General features: G+C 41.2%; 2 protein-coding genes across 2 annotated transcripts; both read left to right on the top strand.

The window, feature by feature from the left end:
• Window positions 1-1420: 1420 nt before the first annotated feature.
• LOC139369692 (transcriptional repressor scratch 2-like) lies at window positions 1421-5427 on the top strand. Its single transcript, XM_071108950.1, has 2 exons — window positions 1421-1871; window positions 3777-5427. The coding sequence occupies exons 1-2, from the start codon at window positions 1724-1726 to the stop codon at window positions 4607-4609; spliced, it is 981 nt and encodes a 326-aa protein (XP_070965051.1). The 5' UTR covers window positions 1421-1723; the 3' UTR covers window positions 4610-5427.
• Window positions 5428-19721: 14294 nt separating this feature from the next.
• Window positions 19722-25258, top strand: LOC139370641 (transcription factor 15-like). Its single transcript, XM_071110239.1, has 2 exons — window positions 19722-20397; window positions 22848-25258. The coding sequence occupies exons 1-2, from the start codon at window positions 19900-19902 to the stop codon at window positions 22911-22913; spliced, it is 564 nt and encodes a 187-aa protein (XP_070966340.1). The 5' UTR covers window positions 19722-19899; the 3' UTR covers window positions 22914-25258.
• Window positions 25259-25575: the final 317 nt, after the last annotated feature.

Below are 25575 nucleotides of genomic sequence, written 5' to 3' on the forward strand. Positions count from 1 at the left end.
AGGGATATTCAATGTTTGTTTTGTTTTTTTACCCATCTACCAATAGGTGCCCTTCCTTGTGGTTGAATCTGTGTTTGAAATTCACTGCTCGACTGTGGGACCTTCCAGATAATTGTATGTGTGGGGTACAGAGATGATGTAGTCATTCATAAATCATGTTAAACACTATTTGTCACGCCCTGACCATAGAGAGCCTTTTTATTCTCTATTTTGGTTAGGTCAGGGTGTGGCTAGGGTGGGCAATTTAGGTTGTTTTATTTATATGTTGGCTTGGTATGGTTCCCAATCAGAGGCAGCTGTTTAGCGTTGTCTCTGATTGGGGATGATATTTAGGCAGCTATTTCCCCACTGTATTTTTTTGTGGGATCTTGTTTTATGAGTAGTTGCCTGTGAGCACTACTTATCTTCACGTTTCTATTTTATTTTATTGTTTTGTGCGTTTCACAATATAAAAGATGTGGAACCCATATCACACTGCGCCTTGCTCCGAATGTTATTTTGACGATCGTGACACTATTATTGCACACAGAGTGAGTCCATGCAATTTATTATGCGACTTGTTAAGCAAATGTTTACTCCTGGACTTATTTAGGCTTGCCATAACAAAAAGATTGAATACTTATTGACTCAAGACATTTCAGCTTTTCATTTTTAATTCATTTGTAAAAAATAAATAAAAAATAAATAAAAAAATATAATTCTACTTTGACATGATGGGGTATTGTGTGTAGGCCAGTGACAAAAAATATCATCTTAATCCATATAAATTCAAGCTGCAACACAACAACATGGGGTGTGAATACTTTCTGAAGGCACTGGATATTGCCATTTGTTAAAATCCATATCCCCACTTATATAATCATGATAAATACATTATCAAAGAAGATTATAATTATGAAATTAAATTATTTTAATCAGCATTTAGCCTTTGAAGATTAAAATATCAGAAGGTGGGGAGGAAGAGGCACATAACAGTTTTTTGGGGGGGCAGTCAGCAATAAACTGTTAGCTACTTCATTGGAAGACAATAGGGGACAAGATGTTGTGTGTAGTGTCACCCACATGCTTCAGCGGTGCTATTGTCTGCTCTCTCTCTGTGTGTGGAGCGATGAAGGGGTGAAAGAGACGGGGTGAGAGGAGGGGGAGTTGACTGGGGTTGGCTGCAGTGTGTGCGCTCGTGTGTGTGTGTATGTGCGTGTGTGTAGGTGCTCGTACGGGGATGCACAGACGGCTCGTGGTAATTTGATGTGTGTCCCCGGGGATGTTTGATGGATTAATGCTAAGTAGGCTCCCTTTTCCAAAGGCACCACCTGATCTTTGGGGGTTCGTGCCCCATATAAAAGCCTGCGCTAGTGCTGAGCTCAGCTAGTCTAGCCATCTCCTCTCTCTCACACGGTCTCTATCTTTCTATCTCCACTGTCTTTCTTCCTCTGTCTTTACTTTCTCCTTTGGCTTTCACTTTTTCCTAGCACTTTCTCTTCCGTTCTTCCGGTTTCCATTCTTTCTGGCATTCAGACTGACGCTATTCAGACTATTCAGGCCTGGGAGTTTTAGTAGTGAGGGAAATCTCAGAGCATCCATTTGCGTCATTCACCTCCATTTTGGCTTTCTTTGACTTGGGGCCTTTTCTAAAGGGCTGTCCTGAAGTAGCGTGCAGGTCTTTGGCTTTTTCCTGCGTTGTTTTTTTATTCATATGTGGCATTAGGACCAGCCCGTCAAGAAAATGCCACGTTCCTTTTTGGTGAAGCAACTGAAGGTCCACGATTACTCCTCCTCCTCCAATCATCAGCATCACTCGGACGGATCGTACACGCTCACACGTGCCATCACCGAGTCCGCCACCAACTTGGCGGTCCGTTTGAGTGAAAATGGTGAGTTGAGATGACTTAACTTTTCTGTCTACACATTGCAAACATGTAGTAAAAAACAAATTTTTATTGTTAATGTGCTTATTGTTAATGTGCTTGTTGTATATAGTTTAGAGTTGTGGGTTTTCAAGAAAAATTCAATAGTGTATTTGTTAAGAAATGGAATGAAAAACATACTTGTTAAATTTGTTTTATAAATGGACCAACCCCATGATACATGTTTTTCCTTAAGCCTGTGATGTTGCTATTTAATCCCTCCACCGGCCAACCCTCCCCACCCCAGTCCGCCCCATGCCTCCAGTGACGCTAAAGAGTATTCAGGTCACTCTGGACCAATCAGTTTAATACAGAGCAGATCACACAACAGGCTTTGGCTTTAATACTATTGTGTACATGCATAATGGTACACATGGATGCGTGCATTAGGCTCGAAATCCCATCCAAGCCTTTGTGAGGTCTATAACCTCTCCACCACCACCAGAAAGCAGATATCCACATGCGACTGGTTTGTCCTTAGCTGGTGCTGTTGCCCTTGAGGCTTTACCTGTTATCACCCCCACCCCCTCCAGTCCTCTAGCTCTTCATCCCTTCATCTCATCTGATCTGAGATACCCACAGGGAGGTCAAATTGTAGCAATTCAAACCTCTCTCTTTCTTTCTCCAAAATCCATTGACAAAATACAGTTTATTTTCTGATAAACCGACAAAACTCAATGTTAAATGGGTAAAATAAAATGTATTCATTAGAAAATATAAACTTAAATGGAAAAGGGCAACATGCTTTGTAACATCCTTAGTTTATCATTGATACAAAAAATGAGAGGGGAGTGCAATCAACCTTAGATGTATATGAGGTTTTGTCAATTGATGCTATGATTTCAGGGAAAAACACTTCCATAGAAATGTGTGGTGTGTTGTTAGTGGAATGTCCATCATAACCACAGAGCTTTGGCTCGCCGGATCATTTGTTCCCAGAATTAGGATGCCAGCTGTCTGGTTCCCTTTGTGTTGCAAGGGGGAGCATAATATATTGTGCACTGCTGTAAAGATCAGCCTATAACCCCCCTTTGCCTTCCCCTCTCCATTCCCATCCCCAAATCACACTGCACCTGTCATTCAATCTACCCATTACCATACTCACAGGCACTTTCAACACACCACAGATGGAGAATGATCTGATTAAAATGATTTAGCGCTTTGTGGGATTTCTCTACTGAGACATTCATTTTTGTTTTGGCCCCCGCTACGATAACAGATTTAGATATGGTGGCATGGGATGGGATGGCGACAGGTGTATCAGTTGTGGAGAAGTGTGTTTAATTTTATGACTGTTGTGTCCATGTCAGTGCATAGAACTTGCATTTAGTATGTGAGGGTCTTTTTGATAGCTAGTAATGATAGTCCTTGTATGTGTCCCAAATGGCACCCTATTACCTACATAGTGCACTAGTTTTGACCAGAGCCCTATGGGCCCTGTTCAAAAGCAGTGCACTATATAGGGAATAGGGTGCCATTTGGGGTGCATAACTTGTTTTGAGCCGGATGAGTATTGATCGGTGCAAGACTGTGCACTGTAGAGTCATTCATATTTAATTCGCAAAGCTTGCTGAACCAAGCACTTGCAAATGGTTTCCTGTATACAGTTTCATATTGATCCGCAATGCATGGAAGACTCTGATCAGCCGTCTTTCACTCAATGGCTCAACAATAAAAATAGAAAATGCTTTCAACTGGAATCAGAAAGAGTGCTGGAATCATAAAACCATAGAATCATAGACCAAAAAAAACATATCTTGTGAAATGCATTTTGCTAAAAATCTGTATAAAGGCTATACATTTGAAATGCCACAATTGTTGCCAAAAATGCACTTATTTATTCAAAATCTTCCTCTTCCAAACCTTCTACAGGCTACATCCAGGATTACGTCATCCCCTCAATATGCCAGAGCACAAAGGACCCTGGCTTGAGGAGGCAGACCGGGCTCTCCGCGGGGCCCCTGTACTCCCCAGGGAGCACAGGGGGCAGCGGGGGGGAGGACTACTCCGACCATGACATGGAGCAGCCCGACAGCCCCTGCTCAGGCATGACCACCGAGTCGGACAGCAGCAGCTACACAGTGGACGCCTTCCTCATCTCTGACGGCCGCTCTCGGAGAAGGGCCAACCACAGGAAAACAAAAACCAAAGGTGAGGAGAGAAACAGCATTGCAGAAGTGGGCTCCACAGGATCCACAGGGTCCAAGGCTGCCAAAGGAAAGCCCGGAAAGTCTAAGGGACCGGGGCGCCACACGTGCAGCGAATGCAGCAAGACCTACGCCACCTCGTCCAACCTGAGCCGTCACAAGCAGACACACCGCAGCCTGGAAGGCCAGCAGGCCAGGAAGTGCCCCACGTGCCATAAGGCCTACGTGTCCATGCCGGCGCTGGCCATGCACATGCTCACCCACGACCTGCGGCATGAGTGTGGAGTGTGCGGCAAGGCGTTTAGCCGACCGTGGCTGCTGCAGGGTCACATGCGCTCGCACACGGGCGAGAAGCCGTTCGCCTGTGCCCACTGCGGCAAAGCGTTTGCGGACCGCTCCAACCTGCGTGCCCACATGCAGACGCACTCGGCCTTCAAGCACTATGATTGCAAGCGCTGCGGCAAGAGCTTTGCACTGAAGTCCTACCTGATCAAGCATTACGAGTCGGCCTGCTTCAAGGGCTCCGGAGACGAAGAGGACTGCTGTCCCGAGGACTAATCAGAGATTTACACGATATCAGCTTATTTACCCAGGTCTGTTTCACTGAGATAATATCTCCTTTACAAGAGAGACCAATGTTGTGTTCATTCGGCCAGTGTTTCCCAACTCCAGTACACATTTTTATTGTATTCCCAGAAAAATACACCTCATTCAACTCATCAAGGGCTTGATGATTAGTTGACAAGTTGAATCTGTTAGGAATACTCGAGGACTGGAGTTGGGAAACATTAGGGCATGTAACAGACATTTTTTAAAACACATCGCAACTGAAAACTAAAATGAAGGTTAAACTTTTTTATTATTGAACTTATCCAGATAGTCCCTTGCCTTGTTTCAGTCTGTTTTCTTCCATTTGGTGCCTAATGAACACAACCCTGGTCAAAGACTGCACTCCTCACCACTCGTCTTTCTCTTCCTGCTTTTTGATAGAGAGCAATAATAATGAAAATGAGGGTTGTTCAAGAACATAGAAGATAACTGACGATGATGACTGAATAACATTAAAATGTTAATATTTTTTATTCTATAATTGTTTTATGGATTCGTATTCATTTATTTGCAATAATTTACATTCCATTATTTTTTAATATGCCAATTAGCTCTTAATTTCCCTGCAACATTTCCACGATAAACATTTGTGTATTTATTAATTTTATGTATTTATGTATTTATTTATCAAATGATAAATGTATTGGTTAACTAGGTTGTTAATTCATTATATATGTATTTATTTGATTTGATTCATGAATTGAACATCTTATAAAATGCTGTAATATATTTCTGAGATAAAGTAGCCCTATATCTGGTCTCATTCACAACATTGTTGATGTATTCATGTTCTACATAGGAAATGCTCAATATGGCCTTTTGTTTTTGAATCTATGCACAGGCTATAAGTGTAAGCTACATTGTAATACTTAGACATGAGAATCCAGTTAATTTGTTACACCATTATTATGAAGGATTGGTCCCATTCATTATTTGCCCTATGTAAAGTTGTTGAATTTGAATTGTACTAAACTTTGTATGTAATCGGAAAAGCTATGAACTTTTCAATTACCAAGTCATATCAATAATTAAAATATGATATTTTCACTAAGTTGCCATTTTCAAGGCGTCAACTATCATCAACTCACACATCATCAACACACATGATCACTCGAGCAGTGGTGGCTGGTGCCGTTTAAGATGAGGGAGGATGATCATTTTTTTATGAGCATGGCTTTGTTTCTATTACAGCATATTGGATGACTGTCATTCATATTCCATTCACCCAGCTCAATGTAACATTGATTGTTTTTGGGCTACTACACGATAGTCAAAATTTCCCTATACCCATCATGAGGTTGGTACAACCTAGCCTATTAGTTTACAACGCAGGTCGAGAGAAATTTGAGTAATCAAGGTGACAGACAGTGACATATTCAATACCGCCTTGCACACTCTTGCCAGCATCTAGCTGATTTAGGGCGTAATCATAACTCCAACAGTTGCAAATAAGAGTTGGACAAATTCAGGGATGTTTATTCCCATTTCGTTACGTTTGCATCCGTTTAAGAAACGTTTTTGAACAGAATCGGGGGAATGAATACGCCCCTGATCAAATGCAAACACAGTTCGCTTTCATACCAATCACATACAAACAGTATGATCATTTGCTCATTGTATAGAGTACCAGTCAAAAGTTTATATACACCTACTCATTCCAGAGTTTCTTAATCTTTACTATTTTTTACATTGTAGAATAATAGTGAAGACATCAAAACAAAATATATTTGAGATTTGAGATTCTTCAAAGTAGCCACCCTTTGCCTTGATGACAGCTTTGCACACTCTTGCCATTCTCTTAACCAGCTTCATGAGCTAGTCACCTGGAATGCATTTCAATTAACAGGTGTTCCTTGTGAAATATTAATTTGTAGAATTTCTTTCCTTCTGAATGCGTTTGAGCCAATCAGTTGTGTTGTGACAAGGTAGGGGTAGTATACAGATGATAGCCCTATTTGATAAAAGACCAAGTCCATATTATGGCAAGAACAGCTCAAATAAGCAAAGAGAAACAACAGGCAATCATTACATTAAAACATGAAGGTCAGTCAATGCAGACAATTTCAAGTTTCTTCAAGTGCAGTCGCAAAAACCATCAAGCGCTATGATGAACCTGGCTCTCATGAAGACCGCCTCAGGAAAGGAAGACACAGAGTTACCTCTGCTACAGAGTATAAGTTCATTAGAGTTACCAGCCTCAGAAATTGCAGCCCAAATAAATGCTTCACAGAGTTCAAGTAACAGAGACATCGCAACATCAACTGTTCAGAGGAGACTGCGTGAATCAGGCATTCATGGTCGAATTGCTGCAAAGAAATAACTACTAAAGGGCACCAATAAAAAGAAGAGACTCGCTTGGGCTAAGAAACACGAGCAATGGACATTACACCGGTGAAAATCTGTCCTAAAAAAATCTGTCCTAAATATAGCTAACTCTCTCAACTTTTCTCTTACTTCTCCTTCATTTTAAAGGAATGATTTTGTTCAAAACTGTTGAACTATTATCTTTCTCACTTTTTGAGTCAACTACTCATCACATTTTATGCACTGCAGTGCTACCGTAGGTAGCTGTAGCTTATGCTTTAGTACTAGATTCATTCTCTGATCCTTTCATTGGGTGGACAACATGTCAGTTCATGCTGCAAGATCTCTGATCGGTTGGAGGACATCCTCCAGAAGTTGCCATAATTTCTGTGTAAGTCTATGGAAGGGGGTGGGAACCATGAGCCTCCTAGGTTTTGTATTGAAGTCAATGTAGACAGAGGAGGACACTACCCTACAGAGTGCTGTTGAGGCTACTGTGGACCTGCATTTCAAAACGGTGTGTTTTAATCGATTATTTGGTGACATGAATATATTTTGTATAGTTTTATCTAAAAAGGATACTTTTTTTCTATTGTTTCATTATTTTTATGAAATTCACTTAGGAGGATGGTTCACACCTCCCTCCTCTGAGGAGCCTCCACTACACTCGAGGTAACATTATTCGACACATAAACCATCAAGGAAACAAAAAGTATGAATAAATTCAGAATATATCTTACTTGAATCATAGTTGCTTTACCTAACAACTTTGTGTTAAATAAACTGACAAATAAGGCAACAGTAAACATGTAGTCTCCCAGGCCAATTAGTAACAACAATTCAAGCTCAAAGGGGACAGGAGACATGTTTGTTCAAAGTTTCGAATTTCAGTTGATTACTATAGGGCCCCTCTTGGGCCAATCAATGTAATTTTATAAATATGTATCTCTATGGTAAGATGCATCATACATCTAAGTTTTTTCAAAATTGGGCCATTGGTGTCTTAGATATACGAACGGACAGAGACGGATCCATAAATTGGTCATCAAATTTGATCTGATCATCTAAGTCACGACAATGGACAAACACTTTCTGCTTAAACTAATAATACACAAACAATTATACGTTTTATGTCTTTATTGAACACACCATATAAACATTCACAATGCAGGGTGGGAAAAGTATGTGAACCCTTGAATTTAATAACTGGTTGACCCTCCTTTGGCAGCAATAACCTCAACCAAATGTTTTCTGTAGTTGCGGATCAGACCTGCACAACGGTCAGGAGGAATCTTGGACCATTTCTTTATACAAAACTGTTTCAGTTCAGCAATATTCTTGGGATGTCTGGTGTGAACCGCTCTCGAGGTCATGCCACAGCATCTCAATCAGGTTGAAGTCAGGACTCTGACTGTGCCACTCAAGAAGGCATATTTTCTTCTGTTGAAGCCATTCTGTTGTTGATTTACTTCTGTGTTTTGGGTTGTTGACGTGTTGCATCACCCAACTTCTGTTGAGCTTCAATTGGCGGACAGATAGCCTTAAATTCTTCTGCAAAATGTCTTGATAAACTTGGGAATTCATTTTTCCGTCGATGATAGCAAGCTGTCCAGGCCCTGAGGCAGCAAATGTTAGCTCTTGAGTGGCACAGCAGTCTAAGGCACTGCATCTCAGTGCAAAAGGGGTCACTGCAGTCCCTAATTCAAATCCAGGCTGCATCACATCTGATCATGATTGAGAGTCCCTTTCATAGGCGGCGCACAATTGGCCCGGGGTAGGCCGTCATTGTAAATACGAATTTGTTCTTAACTGACTTGTCTAGTTAAATTAAGGATAAAATAAAAAAGCAGCCCCAAACCATGATGCTCCCTCCACCGTACTTTACAGTTGGGATGAGGTTTTGATGTTGGTGGGCTGTGCCTTTTGTTCTCCACACATAGTGTTGTGTGTTTCTTCCAAACAACTCAACTTTAGTTTCATCTGTTCACAGAATATTTTGAAAGTAGCGCTGTGGAACATCCAGGTGCTCTTTTGTAAACTAAAGACATGCAGCAATGGGTTTTTTTGGACAGCAGTGGCTTCTTCCGTGGTGTCCTCCCATGAACACCATTCTTGTTTAGTGTTTTATGTATCGTAGCCTCGTCAAAAGAGATGTTAGCATGTTCCAGAGATTTCTTTAACTCTTTAGCTGACATTCTTCTTAACATTGAGCATTCTACACTGTGCTCTTGCAGTCATCTTTGTAGGATGACCACTAGTAAGGAGAATAGCAACAGTGCTGAACTTTCTCCATTAATAGACAAATTGTCTTACCGTGGACTGATGAACATCAAGGCTTTTAGAGATACTTTTGTAACCTTGTAACCTGCAAGTGAACAATTCTTAATCTTAGGTCTTCTGAGATCTCTTTTGTTCGAGGCATGGTTCACATCAGGCAATGCTTCTTGTGAATAGCAAACTCCAATTAGGGCAGGGCAGCTCTAACCAACATCTCCAATCTCGTCTCATTGATTGGACTCCAGGTTAGCTGACTCCTGACTCTAATTAGCTTTTGGAGAAGTCATTAGCCTAGGGATTCACATACTTTTTCCACCCTACACTGTGAATGTTTAAATGATCTATTCAATTTAGCAAAATACAATAATTTGTGTGTTATTAGTGTAAGCACACTGTGTTTGTGTATTGTTGTGAGTTAGATGAAGATCAGATGAAATGTTATGACCAATTTATGCAGGAATCCAGGTAATTCAAAAGTGTTCGCATACTTTTTCTTGCCACTGTATCCAATTTCATCCTGGGGGGACACTAATAGCAGACAACCATCAAAATGATTTACTCTAACAGTACTCTTCCCCTGGCCAGTAGAGGGGGCTACAACTTTTATGAAACAGGATCCATCAACTAAACACAAGGTTTGTACAACCATTCGGTACTTAGTATAATACAAAAGGATACAGTACATTATAAGGAGTGCTCAAAGTAGATGTGTCTATCCTGAGAAATCAGAACACAAACATGAAAGGGAAAACCCCCAATGCTGCTCTTGAATAGGGTGTGAGATCAATGTGTTTCCCCCCTCTATGCTTGTGCATGCTGTCTTTAGGTCCAGCCCTTAGGTCCAGCCAGAGAGCCACCCAGATCTCCTTTGGGTCAGAGGCTCTCCACTGGCCCAGCTCGGCTCCCTGACCACACCACACTGTGGGGCTGAGGACAGGATGTGGACTGGGTCAGGTGTCGTGAGAACCAGGCCCCTTTCCCCCACTCTGTCCCAGACGGGGCCCTGAGACCTCCCTTCTCGGCCCCCAGCCACTGGCCCCCCCATGGGAAAGTCCAGCTATCTGTTTCAGACTCTCAGTGCACTCCAGCTGACTATTTTGAGACACAATGCGGTCCGTACACACACCCAAACACATACACACACACACGCTTGTCTGAACCACAGTCCGTGAAAAGGATGTAGCCATTAAAAACAGCTGAACCCCACACACTTTACATAAAAAAAACATGAACAAAAAAGTCAATCCGTGGTATCCCCACTCCAAGTCTTTCCTCAGCCAATCACGACGGAGGATTCAACCGCCCCCAAATCAAGAGCATGTAGGGTCATCAGAGGGATAAAGCAGAAGGGCCTTTTATAGCCTACCTTTATCAAATCTTATCAAATCATAGGATCATAAAAGAGGAGGTTCTTGTAGATTCTCTGGCCTGATAAACTCGCTGGCCCGTGAACACGTTAGAGTTGAGACAAGGGTCCCAAGGTCCCTAACGACCCGAGAGAAAGCTGTATATTGCTGCTCAGAGGAACCGCAGGAACGGCCGGGCGACCATTAAGGCCTGTTAGTTGGCTTCTCCAAATAATTGTCGCGTGTGAGAAGACATCCTGTTGTGATCAAGAGGGTGACATTTAAACTGTCTGAAAGAGACAAGGCTCCTCTGTTTGGATATCCGTCAGTCCCAGCAAAAATACCACCAAAATGTCCCCATGTCATTATGTGGCCATGAAAGTGTAACCTCAGAAACTGTCACCTATAAAAGAGTATAGATAACGTTTGCCATTTAGAACTTCGATTTGGACAACAATTTCTACTTCAACGAGTCGTCATCTCTGGACGTTCAGCTTACTCTGGACCAGGCCCTAATCCCCGGGACTAGAAAGAGGAAGTGGTGACGAAAGAGAGGCAGGCGACCCGGTACCATGACGAGACTAAGTCAGCAAGCAAATAGACCGACAATGCCCTCTGTTCTATTGGACAAACGTGCAATCACTTAAGAACAAACTGGATGAGCTCCATTCGAAACAATCCTATAAATGGGAGCTGATATCCTTCATTTCTCAGAGTCGTGGCTGAACGAGGAACTGGATATATCTTGTTGGTTTTTCTATGCATCGTCAAGACCGGATGGCGGACTCGGATAAGATGAAGGGAGGAGGGTGTGTCTCTTTGTTAACAACAGCTGATGCAAAATCTCTAATGTTCAGGAAGTCTCTCGGTTTTGCACGCCTGAGTTAGAATACCTCATGATAAGCTGCAAACCATACAATCTACCAAGAGAGTTTTCATCTGTATCTTTCGCAGCTGTCTATTTACCACCACAAACTGATGCTGGCACTAAGAACGTATTCAACTAACTGTATAAGGCCATAAGCAAACAAGAAAATGCACATTCAGAGGTGGCGTTTCTCGTGGCCTGTAATTTTTACAAGCATGTCACATGTGCAACTAGAGGTGACAAAACTCTAGATCCAACTCTAGATACAAAGCCCTCCATCACCCTGCCTTTGGCAAATCAGACCATAACTCTATCCTCCTGCTTCCTGCTTACAATAGTGCTAAGTGATTAGTCAGCTATGCGGCAACGGCCGGTTGAAGGCACAGCTGATGGAATTACGTCTGGTAGTACGGCGGGGCGCCGTGTCGACGAAGGGACCAGGCCAGATGGCGAAAGAGGTATTGTAGTTGTGGTTATTTCGTTTGCTAGCTGGGAGATGCGCCTGGCTCAGGGCTAGCTTCGGGCTGGGTCGCTCAGTGGCAGCTAGCTAGCTGTGATGATCAATGGTCCAGGGTTTACGGTAGGAATCCGGCGTTGTAGTGGAGAAAAACAGTCCGAGGCTGGCAGGTATTATCCAGGCTAAAAAATGGCTGGTGCCTGAGCAGAGAGTAAAGGCCGCTTGTCACGGGTGTTGTTGGAAGTAGACCAAAGTGCAGCGTTGTGAGCGTACATTTTCCTTGTTATTTTGGAATGACGCCAACAAAATGAACAACAACCATGAAGCTTACAGGGCTATGATGCCTCAAACAAAGTTAACTACCCACAAAGACAGGTGGGAAAAAGGTCTGCCTAAGTATGGTTCCCAATCAGAGACAACGATAGACAGCTGTCCCTGATTGAGAACCATACCCGGCCAAAACAAAGAAATACAAAACATAGAACATAGAATGCCCACCCCACATCACACCCTGACCTAACCAAATAGAGAAATAAAATGTCTCTCTAAGGTCAGGGCGTGACACCGCTAGCAGTGGCTAACAACTAGCAGTAGCTAATTAGCTGGCTAGGTTCTGATGAAAGTTTTGGCTATAAAGTCTAAAATAAATAGCAGATCTGTGTCACATTTAGTGAGGCAGGTTACCAGAAGGTATATTTAATTTAAAAAATGGAAAAAGAGATTTAAAAATTAATTGGAATATATACAAAAAAATACAAAAAATACAAAAAGTAAACAAGAGGATGACAAACCACGTCTGCACTGCTACGCCATCTTGGAAAAAAAATATTTTAAAAAGATATGTCCCGGGATTCATCCGATAACATTGAGGAGTTTACCACATCAGTCACCGGCTTCATTAATAAGTGCATCGACAACTTCGTCCCCATAGTGACCATACACCAACCATGCTTCGAGGCAAGCATCCCTTAGCCATGCATGAGAGCACCAGCTGATCTCGCTCTCCATAGTCAATGTGAGTGAGACATTTAAACAGGTTAACATTTGCAAGACCGCGGGCTAGACGGAATAACAGGGTGTGTATTCAGAGCAAGAGCTGACTAGCTGGCAAGTGTCTTCGCTGACATTTTAAACCTATCCATGATCTGGTCTATAATACCAACTTGTTTCAAGTAGACAACCATAGTCCCCGTGCCCAAGAACGCCAAGGTACTGTAACTTGCCTAAATGACTATAGCCCCTTAGTACTCACATCTATAACAATGAAATGCTTTTAACTTGAAGCTCTCAACCCACTCCACTACAGCCCCATCCACATCGATGGTCGAGATCTTCAAGTTCTTCAGTGTCCCCATCACTAAGGAATTAACATGGTCCACACACACCCACACAATTATTAAGAGGGCATGACAGCGCCTCTTCCCCTTCAAGAGGCTGAAAAGACTTGGCATGGGCCCTCAGATCCTCCAAAGGTTCTACAGCTGTACCATTGAGAGCATCTTGACTGGGTGCATCACCTCTTGGTATGGCAACTGCAAGGCACCCAACCACAAGGTGCTACGGAGGGTGGTGAGTATGGCCCAGTACATCACTGGGGACAAGCTCCCTGTCATCCAGGACCTCCATGCCATCCAAGTTCCAAAAAATGGTCAAAGACTCCAGCCACCCAAGCCATAGACTGTTCTCTCTGCTACCGCACAGCAAGCGGTACCAGTGCACTAAGTCTGTTACCAATAGGACCCTGAACAGCTTCTACCCACAAGCCATAAGACAGCTAAACAAGGCTGCAACTGCTAAATAGCTAATCAAATGTCTACCTGCTGCAGCTACAGTCTAATATCTATCCTGTTGCCTAGTCACCTTACCTATATGTACTTAGCTACCTCAATTATCTCGTACCCATGCACTCTGTATTGGTACTCCCTGTATATAGCCATGTTATTTTTACTCATCATTGTTATTCGTTATTCATTGTGTATTTATTCCTTGTGTCACTATTTATTTATTTTGTCTGTTTTATCTTTAACTCTGCATTGTTGAAAAAGAACCCGTACGTAAGCATTTCACTGTTATTCTACACCTGTTATTTACGAAGCATTTGAAACATTGATTTACATTTTATTTAAACTAACAATGTAACAAAATACAATACATTGTTATTATTATATAGGAAGTGTACAAAACATGAGGAACACCTGCTCTTTCCATGACATAGACTGACCAGATGAATCGAGGTGATTGATGTCACCTGTTAAATCCACTTCAATCAGTATTGATGATGGGGAGGAGACCGGTTAAAGAAGGATTTTTAAGTCTTTAGACAATTGATACATTGGATTGGATAAAATGTTTAAGTGCCTTTGAATGGTATATGGTAGTAGGTGCTAGGTGCACTGGTTTGAGTGTGAAAAACTGCAACGCTGCTGGGTTTTTCACGCTCAACAGTTTCCTGTGTCTATCAAGAATGGTGCACCACCCAAAGGACATCCAACTGTGGGAAGCATTGGAGTCAACATGGGCCAACATCCCTGTGAAACGCTATAGTTCCTGATTTAAGGCTGTTCTGAGAGCAAATGGGGTTGCAACTCAACAGTAGGAAGGTGTTCCTAATGTTTTGTACACTCAGTGTAAGTCTTATCACAAACCAGACCAGATCTCATTAGAAGTATGTCAGAATGTTGACATATACCATTGTAGTAACATGTAATTTATGCTGACATATGGGTTATTTATGGCTCTACAGACTCAAAAAAACTTTTTTCAAGTAATCCTCAAATAAAGTGAAAATACATTGGAGTATAGTCAGGCTACTGAAGTATAGTATTTAATGCTGAATTTAACTAGCAGTCCCACCTGATAACTCAACATGTAGAAAGCTGTGTAAGCCGACCAGTATCTTTGGGAGGGAAGGAAGAAAGAAAGAAAGAAAGAAAGAAAGAAAGAAAGAAAGAAAGAAAGAAAGAAAGAAAGAAAGAAAGAAAGAAAGAAAGAAAGAAAGAAAGAAAGAAAGAAGGAAAAAGAGAGGAGGGAGAGTTAGATCTGAGGCCTAGGCTCATCTTTTGAGGGTAAAAAAAAGTATAGGCTTCTGTTGCTACTTCACAGCCCTGCCAAGTTGCATGAATTGAGAAACAAACTGGATATACTGTACAAAAGGAAAAGGGAAATTGAAGTAGAATAAAATATGTTTTGTTCTTATAATTAACAAGTTATATAACAATAATGACAACGGATGTGTTTCAGGACGAAATGCCTTAATCATGCTTTTCCTCCCCAAAATCGAAGGGATGTTTGTAGCATTACCCACTTCTTAAGGCAGTCACTTTAAATCAGCAATACGGGCACCTGAAATGTTATTCCTGACTTCTCATATCCTAACATATGCATACATTTTTCCACAGAAAAACCCCATGTTGAATGTATTGTCAATATTAAAATGAATTGTATGCCCCAATATTCCAGGAGATGTGGAGTAGCTACTCTAGCCTAGTTCCAGAATGGTTTGTGCTGTCTTGACAACTCCTTTGGTTTCATAACCACAGGAGTTGACAAGATAGCACAAACAGATCCGGGACCAGGCTAAAACTGCTCTGGGTCTGAGTCTGGGCCTCTGCACTCCCCTGTGCAGCTGCGTCCATGAGTCAACACGTCTGACCACAGAGAGTATCTAACCCAGCAGGCCATCATGGCCGCACTGCTGGCATTAACACAATATTGGGGCTGACTCGCAATGTGGTCACCGTGTCATCACTCAAGACAGCGCAGGAGTTGTCCAAGAAAGAAAATGGACTGGAGGTGTGGGGGAGGCGATGGTGAATTGTCCTAAAAGGGAAGTTTATCAGGCCTGTTGTGATACACTGTTCAGCTGCCTGCTTATGCAGCAGACATTACTTAAAACATGTCTCTAATTTTTCATTGTCCCCCACGATGAAATTGGGGAGGGGACTGTGGATCTGTCTCTGTCCGTTAGTACGTTAGTTCGTCACACGTGATATCTCAGATGATATCTCAGACCGCACTGGGACGATTTGGTGAAACTTGGGTGAATGATGCGTCCTGCCATAGAGATTCAGCATTTACAAAACTGATTGGCCAGATGGTGGCAAGCGATTGAAAATGTACATTTTGAGAGGTCACGCACTTAACCCCGTTTGATCAAAAGTCATAAGATTTGGTACATAGGTTCCTCTCATCACAAGTAACACATTTGTCTCAGGTCACATAAGGTCCAACATGATGGACTTCTCACCATTTCGAATTTTGTGAAAAGCATTTTAAAAACGCTACCGATCTGCACGAAACTTGATATGTGGCATCTATGGACTAAGGTCTCGCAACGCAATACTTTCCAGACTAGTACCTAAAACAACATGGCCATTATTGACCAATAAACATTCACATGGGCGTGGTCTGGCACACAAATGCATAGAAATCAGTCAAGGGTATTCATATTGTAATGAAATTTCATACACATATTGCAAACACTGAAGACTTAACATATGCAAGAACATTCATATTGACCACATGGTGGCACTATAACGGGCACATGTTTATATTTCTTGATCTGTTTGACTCAGAGTGATGAAATTTGGCACACATGCTCAGGGACATGAGTCTGGCTAACCCATGTGATATCTCAGACACCACTGGCACATTTGTTATGAAACTTGAGTGATTGAGATTACAAAATTACACTGATTGGTCCAAGGGGGGGGGGGGGGGGCTATAGTCATCAACTGTACGTACGTTAGTCACACTCGATATGTCAGACACCATTCCCCTGATTGTGACGAAACTCGGGTGAATGATGTGTCTTGCCATAGAGTACGACACACCGTGACTGCAAACTCAATATCACTTAGTTAATCGCCTCAACAGGTTTTTAAAGGCATTCCTTGGTGCGGGGGGCCAAAGTATTTACGGTTCCAAACTGTGAGGTTGGGGAAAGTGAGCAAGGGGTCGAGTTGGTCGCGGCTGAGGAGCAGTAAAAATAATCTTGCTGTGTCACGGTTTACAAGCGGAGACCGGGTCTTCTGCAGGTCGCCATTGTTGGTGCAGCTGAGTTAGGACCAGAGCCAGCAGGGCCTGCTGGTGGCTTGATGTGTCAGAGGTTGTGATTGTAAAAACAGGCCAAAGAGGCCCTTTGATGTCACACACCAGCAAATCTGGAAGCCATTTGCTTTTCCACAGTCAGTGATTGCATCCCAAATGACCAAGGCCCATCACAAGTAGTGCACTATACAGGGAATAGGGTGCCATTTGGGACGTATTTAGAGAAAGTGGAGGGCTTGATCCCCTCCAGCATCTGCTGCCTGTTTATTTACCCAGCTCACTTAACCCATTATACAAACTAACCAGGGCTCACCGTTGCGCCACTGTTAGATTGGCCTCTGAGGACAGGATCTGTCACAGGGGCTTTAGACTGTAACAGTTGAAAATACCAAACATAGAAAGACGTAACATATCATAAGCCTTGTTATACGATATTATTAAGGTTAGAAATCTTTCAACAAGTTATAAAGCATCATACTTTGATGGTTTAAGTCAAGTGTTATTATCTCTGAGAGGAGCATAGACAACACCTATAAAATGTTTCTCTGTAGGTGTACTTTAATTGGATTACATGATAAGGAACTCTAATAGGCCGTCAGAGCTGTGGTTTTAGTTGTTTTGCATTGCAGCAGCTTTTCATGTGCTGCACAAACAACAGAACATCATTACGTTTTTAATCTCACTTTATAGTATGTGGTAAGAGTTTCACGCTTCACATTCCTATGCATAATCACACGAATGTAATCTTTTGTATATACAAAAATGGCAATAGGCCTATTTAAATAAGTACAATGCTGGTAAAGATATATGATGTAATTGTAGTACATAATAAATTGGCAATAGCAGCCTCCAGTATCAAACACTGTTTAATGGAAGCCTCTCCAACATAATCCAGGTAGAATCAGGATTTTCCCAGGGCAACTGTCTAGGCCCCTTGTTTTTTAAAATCTTTTTTCAATCTTTACTAACGAGTTAAGCCAGTGTGTCTATGTATGCGGATGACTCAACACTTTACATGTCAGCTACTACAGCGACAGAAATGACTGCAACACTTAACAAAGAGCTGCAGTTAGTTTCAGAATGGGTGGCAAGGAATAAGTAAGCCTTAAATATTTTGAAAACTAAAAGCATTGTATTTGGGACAAATCATTCACTAAAACCTTAAACTCAACTAAATCTTGTATTGAACAATGTGGAAATTGAGCAAGTTGAGGTGACTAAACTGCTTGGAGTAACCCTGGACTGTAAACTGTCATGGTCAAAACATGTTGATAGTAGCTAAGATGGGGAGAAGTCTGCCCATAATAAAGCGCTACTCTGCCTTCTTAACAATACTATCAACAAAGCAGGTCCTACAGGCCCTAGTTTGGTCGCACCTGGAATACTGTTCAGTCGTGTGGTCAGGTGCCACAAAGATTGACTTCGGAAAATTACAATTGGCTCAGAACAGGGCAGCACGGCTGGCCCTTAAATGTACACGGAGAGCTAACATTAATGATATGCATGTCAATCTCTCATGGCTCAAAGTGGAGGAGAGATTGACTTCATCATTACTTGTTTTTGTAAGAAGTGTTGACAAGCTGAATGCACTGAGCTGTCTGTTTAACCTACCAGCACACAGCTCGGACACTCATGCATACCCCACAAGTCATGACACCAGAGATCTCTTCATAATCCCCAAATCAAGAACAGACTATGGGAGGCGCATAGTACTACATAGAGCCACAACTACTTGGAACTCTATTCCACATCAGGTAACCGATGCAAGCAGTAGAATCTGATTGAAAAAAAAACAGATCAAAATACACCTTAAGGAACAGTGGGGACTGTGAAGAGACACACAGGTGCAGACACACGCATACGCACACATGCACTAGCACACGCACTCTACACACGTACATTGTAATATTGTTGTATGGTGGTATCATACATTTTGTGTTGCAGATGATGTAACAATGTTATATGATGTACTGTTTTATCTTTTGTTTTATGTGTAATGTAAGTGCCTTAATGTGTTTGGATCCCAGGAAGAGTAGCTGCTGCCAGGGGATCCCTAATAAATACAAATACAAATGGGGATTAAATAAATTATTATCTAGCCAAGTTCTTCAACTCCTCCACAGAGTTTATCACAGACTAGAGTTTTTTTTAATGAACCTCTGACTCCTTTGAGTCACTAGGCGTCAATACTTAAAACATGTTCATTTTTAAACCTTTTTAATAAAACGTGAACCAAATACAGACACAGACTGTTTCCTCATTGCTGCTGATCAAGATGGCAGCTCAGCAAGAAGGTGCATGTGCCAATTGAATCTCAACAAGGAAAAGTCGGTGGTTGTTTTATTAAAAAGTATGGATTTCAGCAAACAAAGACAGGCACACAGCAACAGAGGACAAACATATGTACACGGTAAGGGTTTAAGAACTTACATGTTTGAAGAGTCAAAGCATATCGACTCCGAGGAGTCTGAGGTTAATTTTTTTTTAAACTCTAGTCTGCGCTCAACTCCATGGAGGAGTTAAGGTACTTGGCTTCACCATATCATGCAAATAATGCTTCAATTTATTAAAATGATACTGCCCTATTAAAATAATTCAAGTTGTTTATAGTCTATAATATAATTTTGGAGGGCTATGGTCCCTGTTGGACTGTAGTTTAATTGGTCCTTTTGGACAGATTGGTTTCCATGTCCCAAACAACCCATCCCCTTCTGCTGAGCTACAGTGGGCTGGCTATAAGAGCTTACTCAAGCACTCACTGTTAACCATCCGGCAACACCAAACTATGAGGATATGTCAAAACACTTTTTTCCTATTCGAGGGGGTATTCCTATGCAAGTTCTGACCTCAACGGCTGTCCATGAGCACATATTAAACTGTAGGCTTATTATCTAAGGAATACTAAATTCATTGTAATTGGGTTATACTTTAGTTTATAATGGCTTTTACAATGCTTCGGCCGGTGGCAACTCACCCCTTCTCCTCCTACCCTCCTGATCTCAACATGATCTCGGACGATGAGGAGAACCGCAGCGAGAGCGACGGCAGCTCTGACCAGAGCTATGAATGCTGTGCCTCTTCAGATAAGACTTGTCGGCAGCTTTCCCGCATGGTGGGAGTCGGTGGGGTTGTTGTGGTCAAACAGCGCAACACGGCCAACGCCAGGGAGCGAGACCGGACCCAGAGCGTCAACACCGCATTCACCGCGCTCCGGACACTCATACCGACGGAGCCAGTGGACAGAAAGCTCTCCAAAATTGAAACGCTCCGGTTGGCGTCCAGCTACATCTCACACTTGGCCAACGTTCTGGTGCTTGGTGACGGGCGTGAGGATGGGCAGCCGTGCCTGAGTGCAGTGTACCGCGCGCAAGGACATGGAGAGAGGAAGCAACCCAGAACTATCTGTACCTTTTGCTTGAGCAACCAGCGAAAAGGGGTAAGCGTGCATGACAGTGCAATGTCAAGTATGAATTCCAAAGATATTTATACTATTTTACATAGTAGACTAGACAGGCAGCATGGCACCCTTGACAGCCTAGTAGTGTACAGTGCCTTCAGAAAGTCTTCATACCCCTTAACGTATTCCAGTTTGTTGTATTACAGCCTGAATTCAAAATGGATTACACAAACAAACTATTCTCACCCATCTACATACAATACCCCATAATGACAAAGTGAACACATGTTTTTCGAAATGTTTACAATCTTATTAAAAAATGAAATACAAAAATATCTCATTTAAATAAGTATTCACTCAGTATTGACTCAGTCAATGTTAGAATCACATTTGGCAGCGATTATAGCTGTCTTCTGGGTAAGTATTTTAGAGCTTTGCACATCTGGATTGTACAATATTTGCACATTATTCTTTTTAAAATGATTCATGATCTGTCAAGTTGGTTGTCGATCATTGCTAGACAGCCATTTTCAAGTCTTGCCATAGATTTTTCATGCCAATTTAAGTAAAAACTGTAACTAGGCCACTCAGGAACATTCAATTTCGTCTTGGTAAGAAACTCCAGTGAATGTGTTTTAGGTTATTGTCCTGCTGAAATATTAATTTGTCTTCCAGTGTCTATTGGAAAGCAGACTGAACCAGGTTTTCCTCTAGGATTTTGCCTGTGCTTAGCTCTATTCCATTGCTTTTTATCCTAAAAAAAAATACCAAGTCCTTGCTGATGACAAGCATACATAACATGATACAGCCACCAACATGCTTGAAAATATGAAGAGTGGTACTCAGTGATGTGTTGTGTTGAAATTTGCCCCAGACATAGTACTTTGTATTCAGGACATAAAGTTGATTTCTTTGCCAAATGTTTTGCAGTTTTACTTTAGTGACCTTATTGCAAACAGGGTGCATGTTTTAGAATATTTTATTCTGTACAGGCCTCCTTCTTTTGACTCTGACATTTATGTTAGTATTGTGGAGTAACTACAATGTTGTTGTATCCTCAGTTTTCTCCTATCACAGCCATTAAACTCTGTAACTGTTTTAAAGTCACCATTGGCCTCATGGTAAAATCCCAGAGGGGTTTCCATCCTCACCGGCAACTGAGTTAGGAAGGACAGCTATATCTTTGTAGTGACTAGGTGTAATGATACACCATCCAAAGTGTAATTCATAACTTCAACATGGTCAAAGGGATCTCCTTTAAAAAATATATATATGTTATTATAAACTGGGTGGTTTGAGCCCCGAATTTTGATTGGCTGAAAGCCGTGGTATATCAGACCGTATACCATGGGTATGACAAAACATGTATTTTTTACTGTTATGATTACATTGGTAACCAGTTTATAATAGCAATAAGGCACCTTAGAGGTTTGTGATATATGGCCAATATACCACGGCTAAGGGCTGTTTCCTAGCACTCCTTGTTGCGTCATGCCTAAGAACAGCTCTTAGCCATGGTATATTGGCAATATACCACACCCCCTCAGGAATTATTGCTTAATTATAGTCTACTTTTGTTGCATTCAATATCCTCTACTAATAGTATCATGTTTAATTAACCCTAGACTTGTTTTGATTGGCCACTTAAAATTAGTATTAGGTTTGTAGTCTAGTTATTCCAGTATATCCAAAGAAATAAATGTCAAACATAGTTAATGTCACAATGATAATATGGCATAAAAACATTACTAGGACGATAACAAAATACTTTCTTGCCAGGTCACATGAAGATTCTTCATAATAGGTATCCATCAGTTCAGCTTCAATCTGTCAAACATCTTCTTGAGAGAAAACAACCGAATGGCAAATTATCCCGTTTGGGACGTCATGTATTTATTCATTTCATTTTCAGTTTGCTAAGATATCCTTTAAATGAAAAACTGAGGAGGGGCCGAGGGGTTGTTGATATCAATTACACATACACAGTCTCAGTGGTTAAAAATCCTTCTTCAACCTGTCTCCTCCCCTTTATCTACCCTGATTGAAGTGGATTTATCAAGTGACATCAATAAGGGATCATAGCTTTCACCTGGATTCACCTGGTCAGTCAATGTCATAGAAGTCATTTTTTGTCTAAAAAAAGTGGTTAAATATGTGTTAAACATTTTTGGAGGGGAGTTTCCTCATCTTTCTTATACTGTATTGCTCAGATAAAGTCCAAACACTTCAAAACAAACTTCCTTTAGAATTGTTTTTTGAATATCTGTTTTTCCATGTTATTCAATGCATTTCTATGGGCTAATAGCAGTAAGGCCAAATTCAATGTTTCATCAAATCATTTTTTATAGGCTCTTCTTAAGCCAAAGACAAATATGCATGTAGTATTCATGTTTTGGTCGCAGATGTTTCCAACCACAGAATTTTCAGTACAGAAATCAATTCTGATGTTATTGCAACTTTTTGGCCTAACATGATATTTGTTTTTGCAGGGGAAAGATGGTCGGGGTTGTCTGAAAATGCGTGGAGCCAGTGCACTACGAATGAGCCGAAAATAGACGGCTCTCAGACTTCAAGGATTGTTGAATTCAAGTCAGCACCTCAGGGAAAAAAACTCTAGCTAACACACCCACTGTACATATACCGACACATAGGCTAGAATGCCCTCCAACTTTGGGAAAAGACTGTCAAAAAGACGCGTTTCAGGAATTTGTTTGTGTGAGAAAAGGCTACTCCTCTCTGCCGCAATGCTGGTTATGGAACATGTGATTTTGGAGGAACATTGTCATAAATTACACTTTATTTGGTTGCCTTTTCAACATCATTTTGAATTTTGCTTTAAAATTCTATTTTTACATAGTTGTCCCTAGTCTTTATTTCAGCCCCTCAATACCAACAATATTGTGGTGTTATTTTGATATAACTTACAAAATGTCTACCAACAAACAGATTTTTTTAAAGATAAAGTATGTCTGGGAATTTCCAATACAGTTTACATTATCCTTCAGCAATGCTAAGGAATCTTTGCTAAGGAAGTGCGCGAGATAGGGCCTTTCCAAAATTTCTGAGATTGGCCAACCAAAGGCCTTTTGAGCCTAATAAGGATAGGACATGTCAGTGTGTGAGGAAAAACATGAATCACTCTGAAACATCACGCTCTGAATTTGCTCTAAAAAGTTAAAGGGAAAACAGGAAAGGCAACATGAATAGTGTCGGTAGATCTTTTGTCAAGACTAATGATTACTCATGGAAACTATCAAAACGTATGGCACATTGCTGGACCGATGCCCAATATCAGGAAAAGATGGTATAAGCCGAAGGTAGTGAGTTGAACAATTGGTAACACTTTAGTTAAATCCTGCACTTTAGTTAATGCTTTATAACCTGTTTCTGTAAACACATATAGGAGCCTCTATTAATGTCTTATAATAAGGCTTAAAAATGTCATGTATCTATGAGTTATTTTTTAGGTTGGTTCAGTTTCAGATCGATTATAACATTTTTTTTAATCATGGTTTTCGATTTCAGTTTCTAATATTAAGTGTTACATTAAATGCACTATGCATTATGTGGGTTGAATGCTGTAACACAGAATAACACATTTAATACAAGTCTTTGGATGGTTGTGACTGCCCATTACTGCTTATCACTTAATTGACCATCATTTATTCAGATGAATTTCATAAAATAATTGTTTTATTTGATGCCTTTATTATTTCAGTCATCATCTTATCTCTATTGAGCAGCTGCCTCTGCAATCTGACAAAATCACGATTTTAGTAGTTCTTCAAAGTAAATAAGGCATACTTTTATGACTGCTGAATAACTATCAATCGCTTAGATCATGCATTTTCAGGCTCATGAAGCAACTGCTTCACTTCCCTCTCGATCGCGCGTTCTCTCTTCTGTCTCCGTGTCTGCGCCGCACAAGTTTAAATTGAACCAACGTCGGTCAATTATTTGTTTAAGAACCGGAAAATATGTTGTTTTAATTGCTCAGCACTACTATATATGTATCAACATTTCCACTGACTCAAACTCATTATGAGATGATTAAAATACATTATAAAGGGGTCAGTCATGCATTTTCAAGACAAGGTTTACAATGATTATCACATAATGCATGGTCTCTGTTGGCTTAAAGTAAAGTGTTACCAATTGAACAAATTCAGTGTTTGAGTTTCAGATCCATGTCTAGCAATTCGCAAGTCTGCAGTAAAGTGCACTTAGAGTATAAACCATTCAATGGTTTTGGCTTATTGAAGCTGTATTTCAACAGCTGCAGAGGATCCCAGGAAGCAGTAAGCTGCAGGGCTTTAACACTGGTGTGTTTGAGTAAATCTTGCTGGTTTTAATGCACATGTGCTATTAATTAGTCACACCTAATATCACCTAGCAGCCTGTGTTGAGCAAAACACAGCTGCTGATATGTTAATGGCGTAAATCACAACTCTCCGGAGCTGGAGAGGTATGGAGGGGTCAGAGAGCTGTGTGTATGTGTGTGGGTGCGTGTGTGTGTGTGTGCATGCCTTTGTATGTCTGAGTGTGTCAGTGAGAGAGAGAGAGAAAGAGAGTTTATAAGAGGTGAGTTATTGTTTTGTTAAGCACCTCTAAACCTGTGTAAGATGAGATTTAGTCATTTCTTTAAGTCCTCTGTCATAAAGCCAACTTGTAATTTCAAATAGTCTTATATGATGCATTTTCCTCTTAACACACATGCTGTGACATTGTTTGAGTGGTTGGTTACCTCAACTCTGATAATATAAGGCCAATAAAAGAATATCAGTAGCCTGGTTGTCTGTCTGTTAAGCAACATTCCACTCCTTGTACTCCATGTTATGTACCGTGGAGTGGAATGCTAGCTAAACAGACTGGCAATCAGGCTACAATATCACAGCTCCCATTACCAGATTTGGAATGTTGTCATGTCTCCACAATTACTACGTTACTGTAAATGGCAAGTGTTACAAAGTGTCATTGTTGTAGTTACAGCCACAACCCATCAATAATGTACAATTAATTGTCCACTTGCATAAAAAGCACCCCCAGTCCCTTCTCCACCTGCTGTCCAACAGACCTGGGTTCAAAAACTATTCAAAATCATTTGACATACTTTAACTGGGCTTGATTGAGCTTGCCTGGCGCAAATTAATCAATAGAATAGTCGCAAAGGTGCAAACCCCGTCCACCTGGCACTCCAGGCAGACTAAAGCAAATGCT

Source organism: Oncorhynchus clarkii, chromosome 17 (assembly GCF_045791955.1).
Source record: "Oncorhynchus clarkii lewisi isolate Uvic-CL-2024 chromosome 17, UVic_Ocla_1.0, whole genome shotgun sequence".
Classification (NCBI taxonomy): Eukaryota; Metazoa; Chordata; class Actinopteri; order Salmoniformes; family Salmonidae; genus Oncorhynchus; species Oncorhynchus clarkii.

Excerpts from the sequence above, each read along its gene's own strand:
- LOC139369692 (XM_071108950.1), top strand. The coding sequence starts at position 1,724 with ATGCCACGTTCCTTTTTGGTGAAGCAACTGAAGGTCCACGATTACTCC. Across the intron at positions 1,872-3,776 it reads GGTCCGTTTGAGTGAAAATG|GCTACATCCAGGATTACGTC; the intron begins GTGAGTTGAGAT and ends AACCTTCTACAG.
- LOC139370641 (XM_071110239.1), top strand. The coding sequence starts at position 19,900 with ATGGCTTTTACAATGCTTCGGCCGGTGGCAACTCACCCCTTCTCCTCC. Across the intron at positions 20,398-22,847 it reads TGAGCAACCAGCGAAAAGGG|GGGAAAGATGGTCGGGGTTG; the intron begins GTAAGCGTGCAT and ends TTGTTTTTGCAG.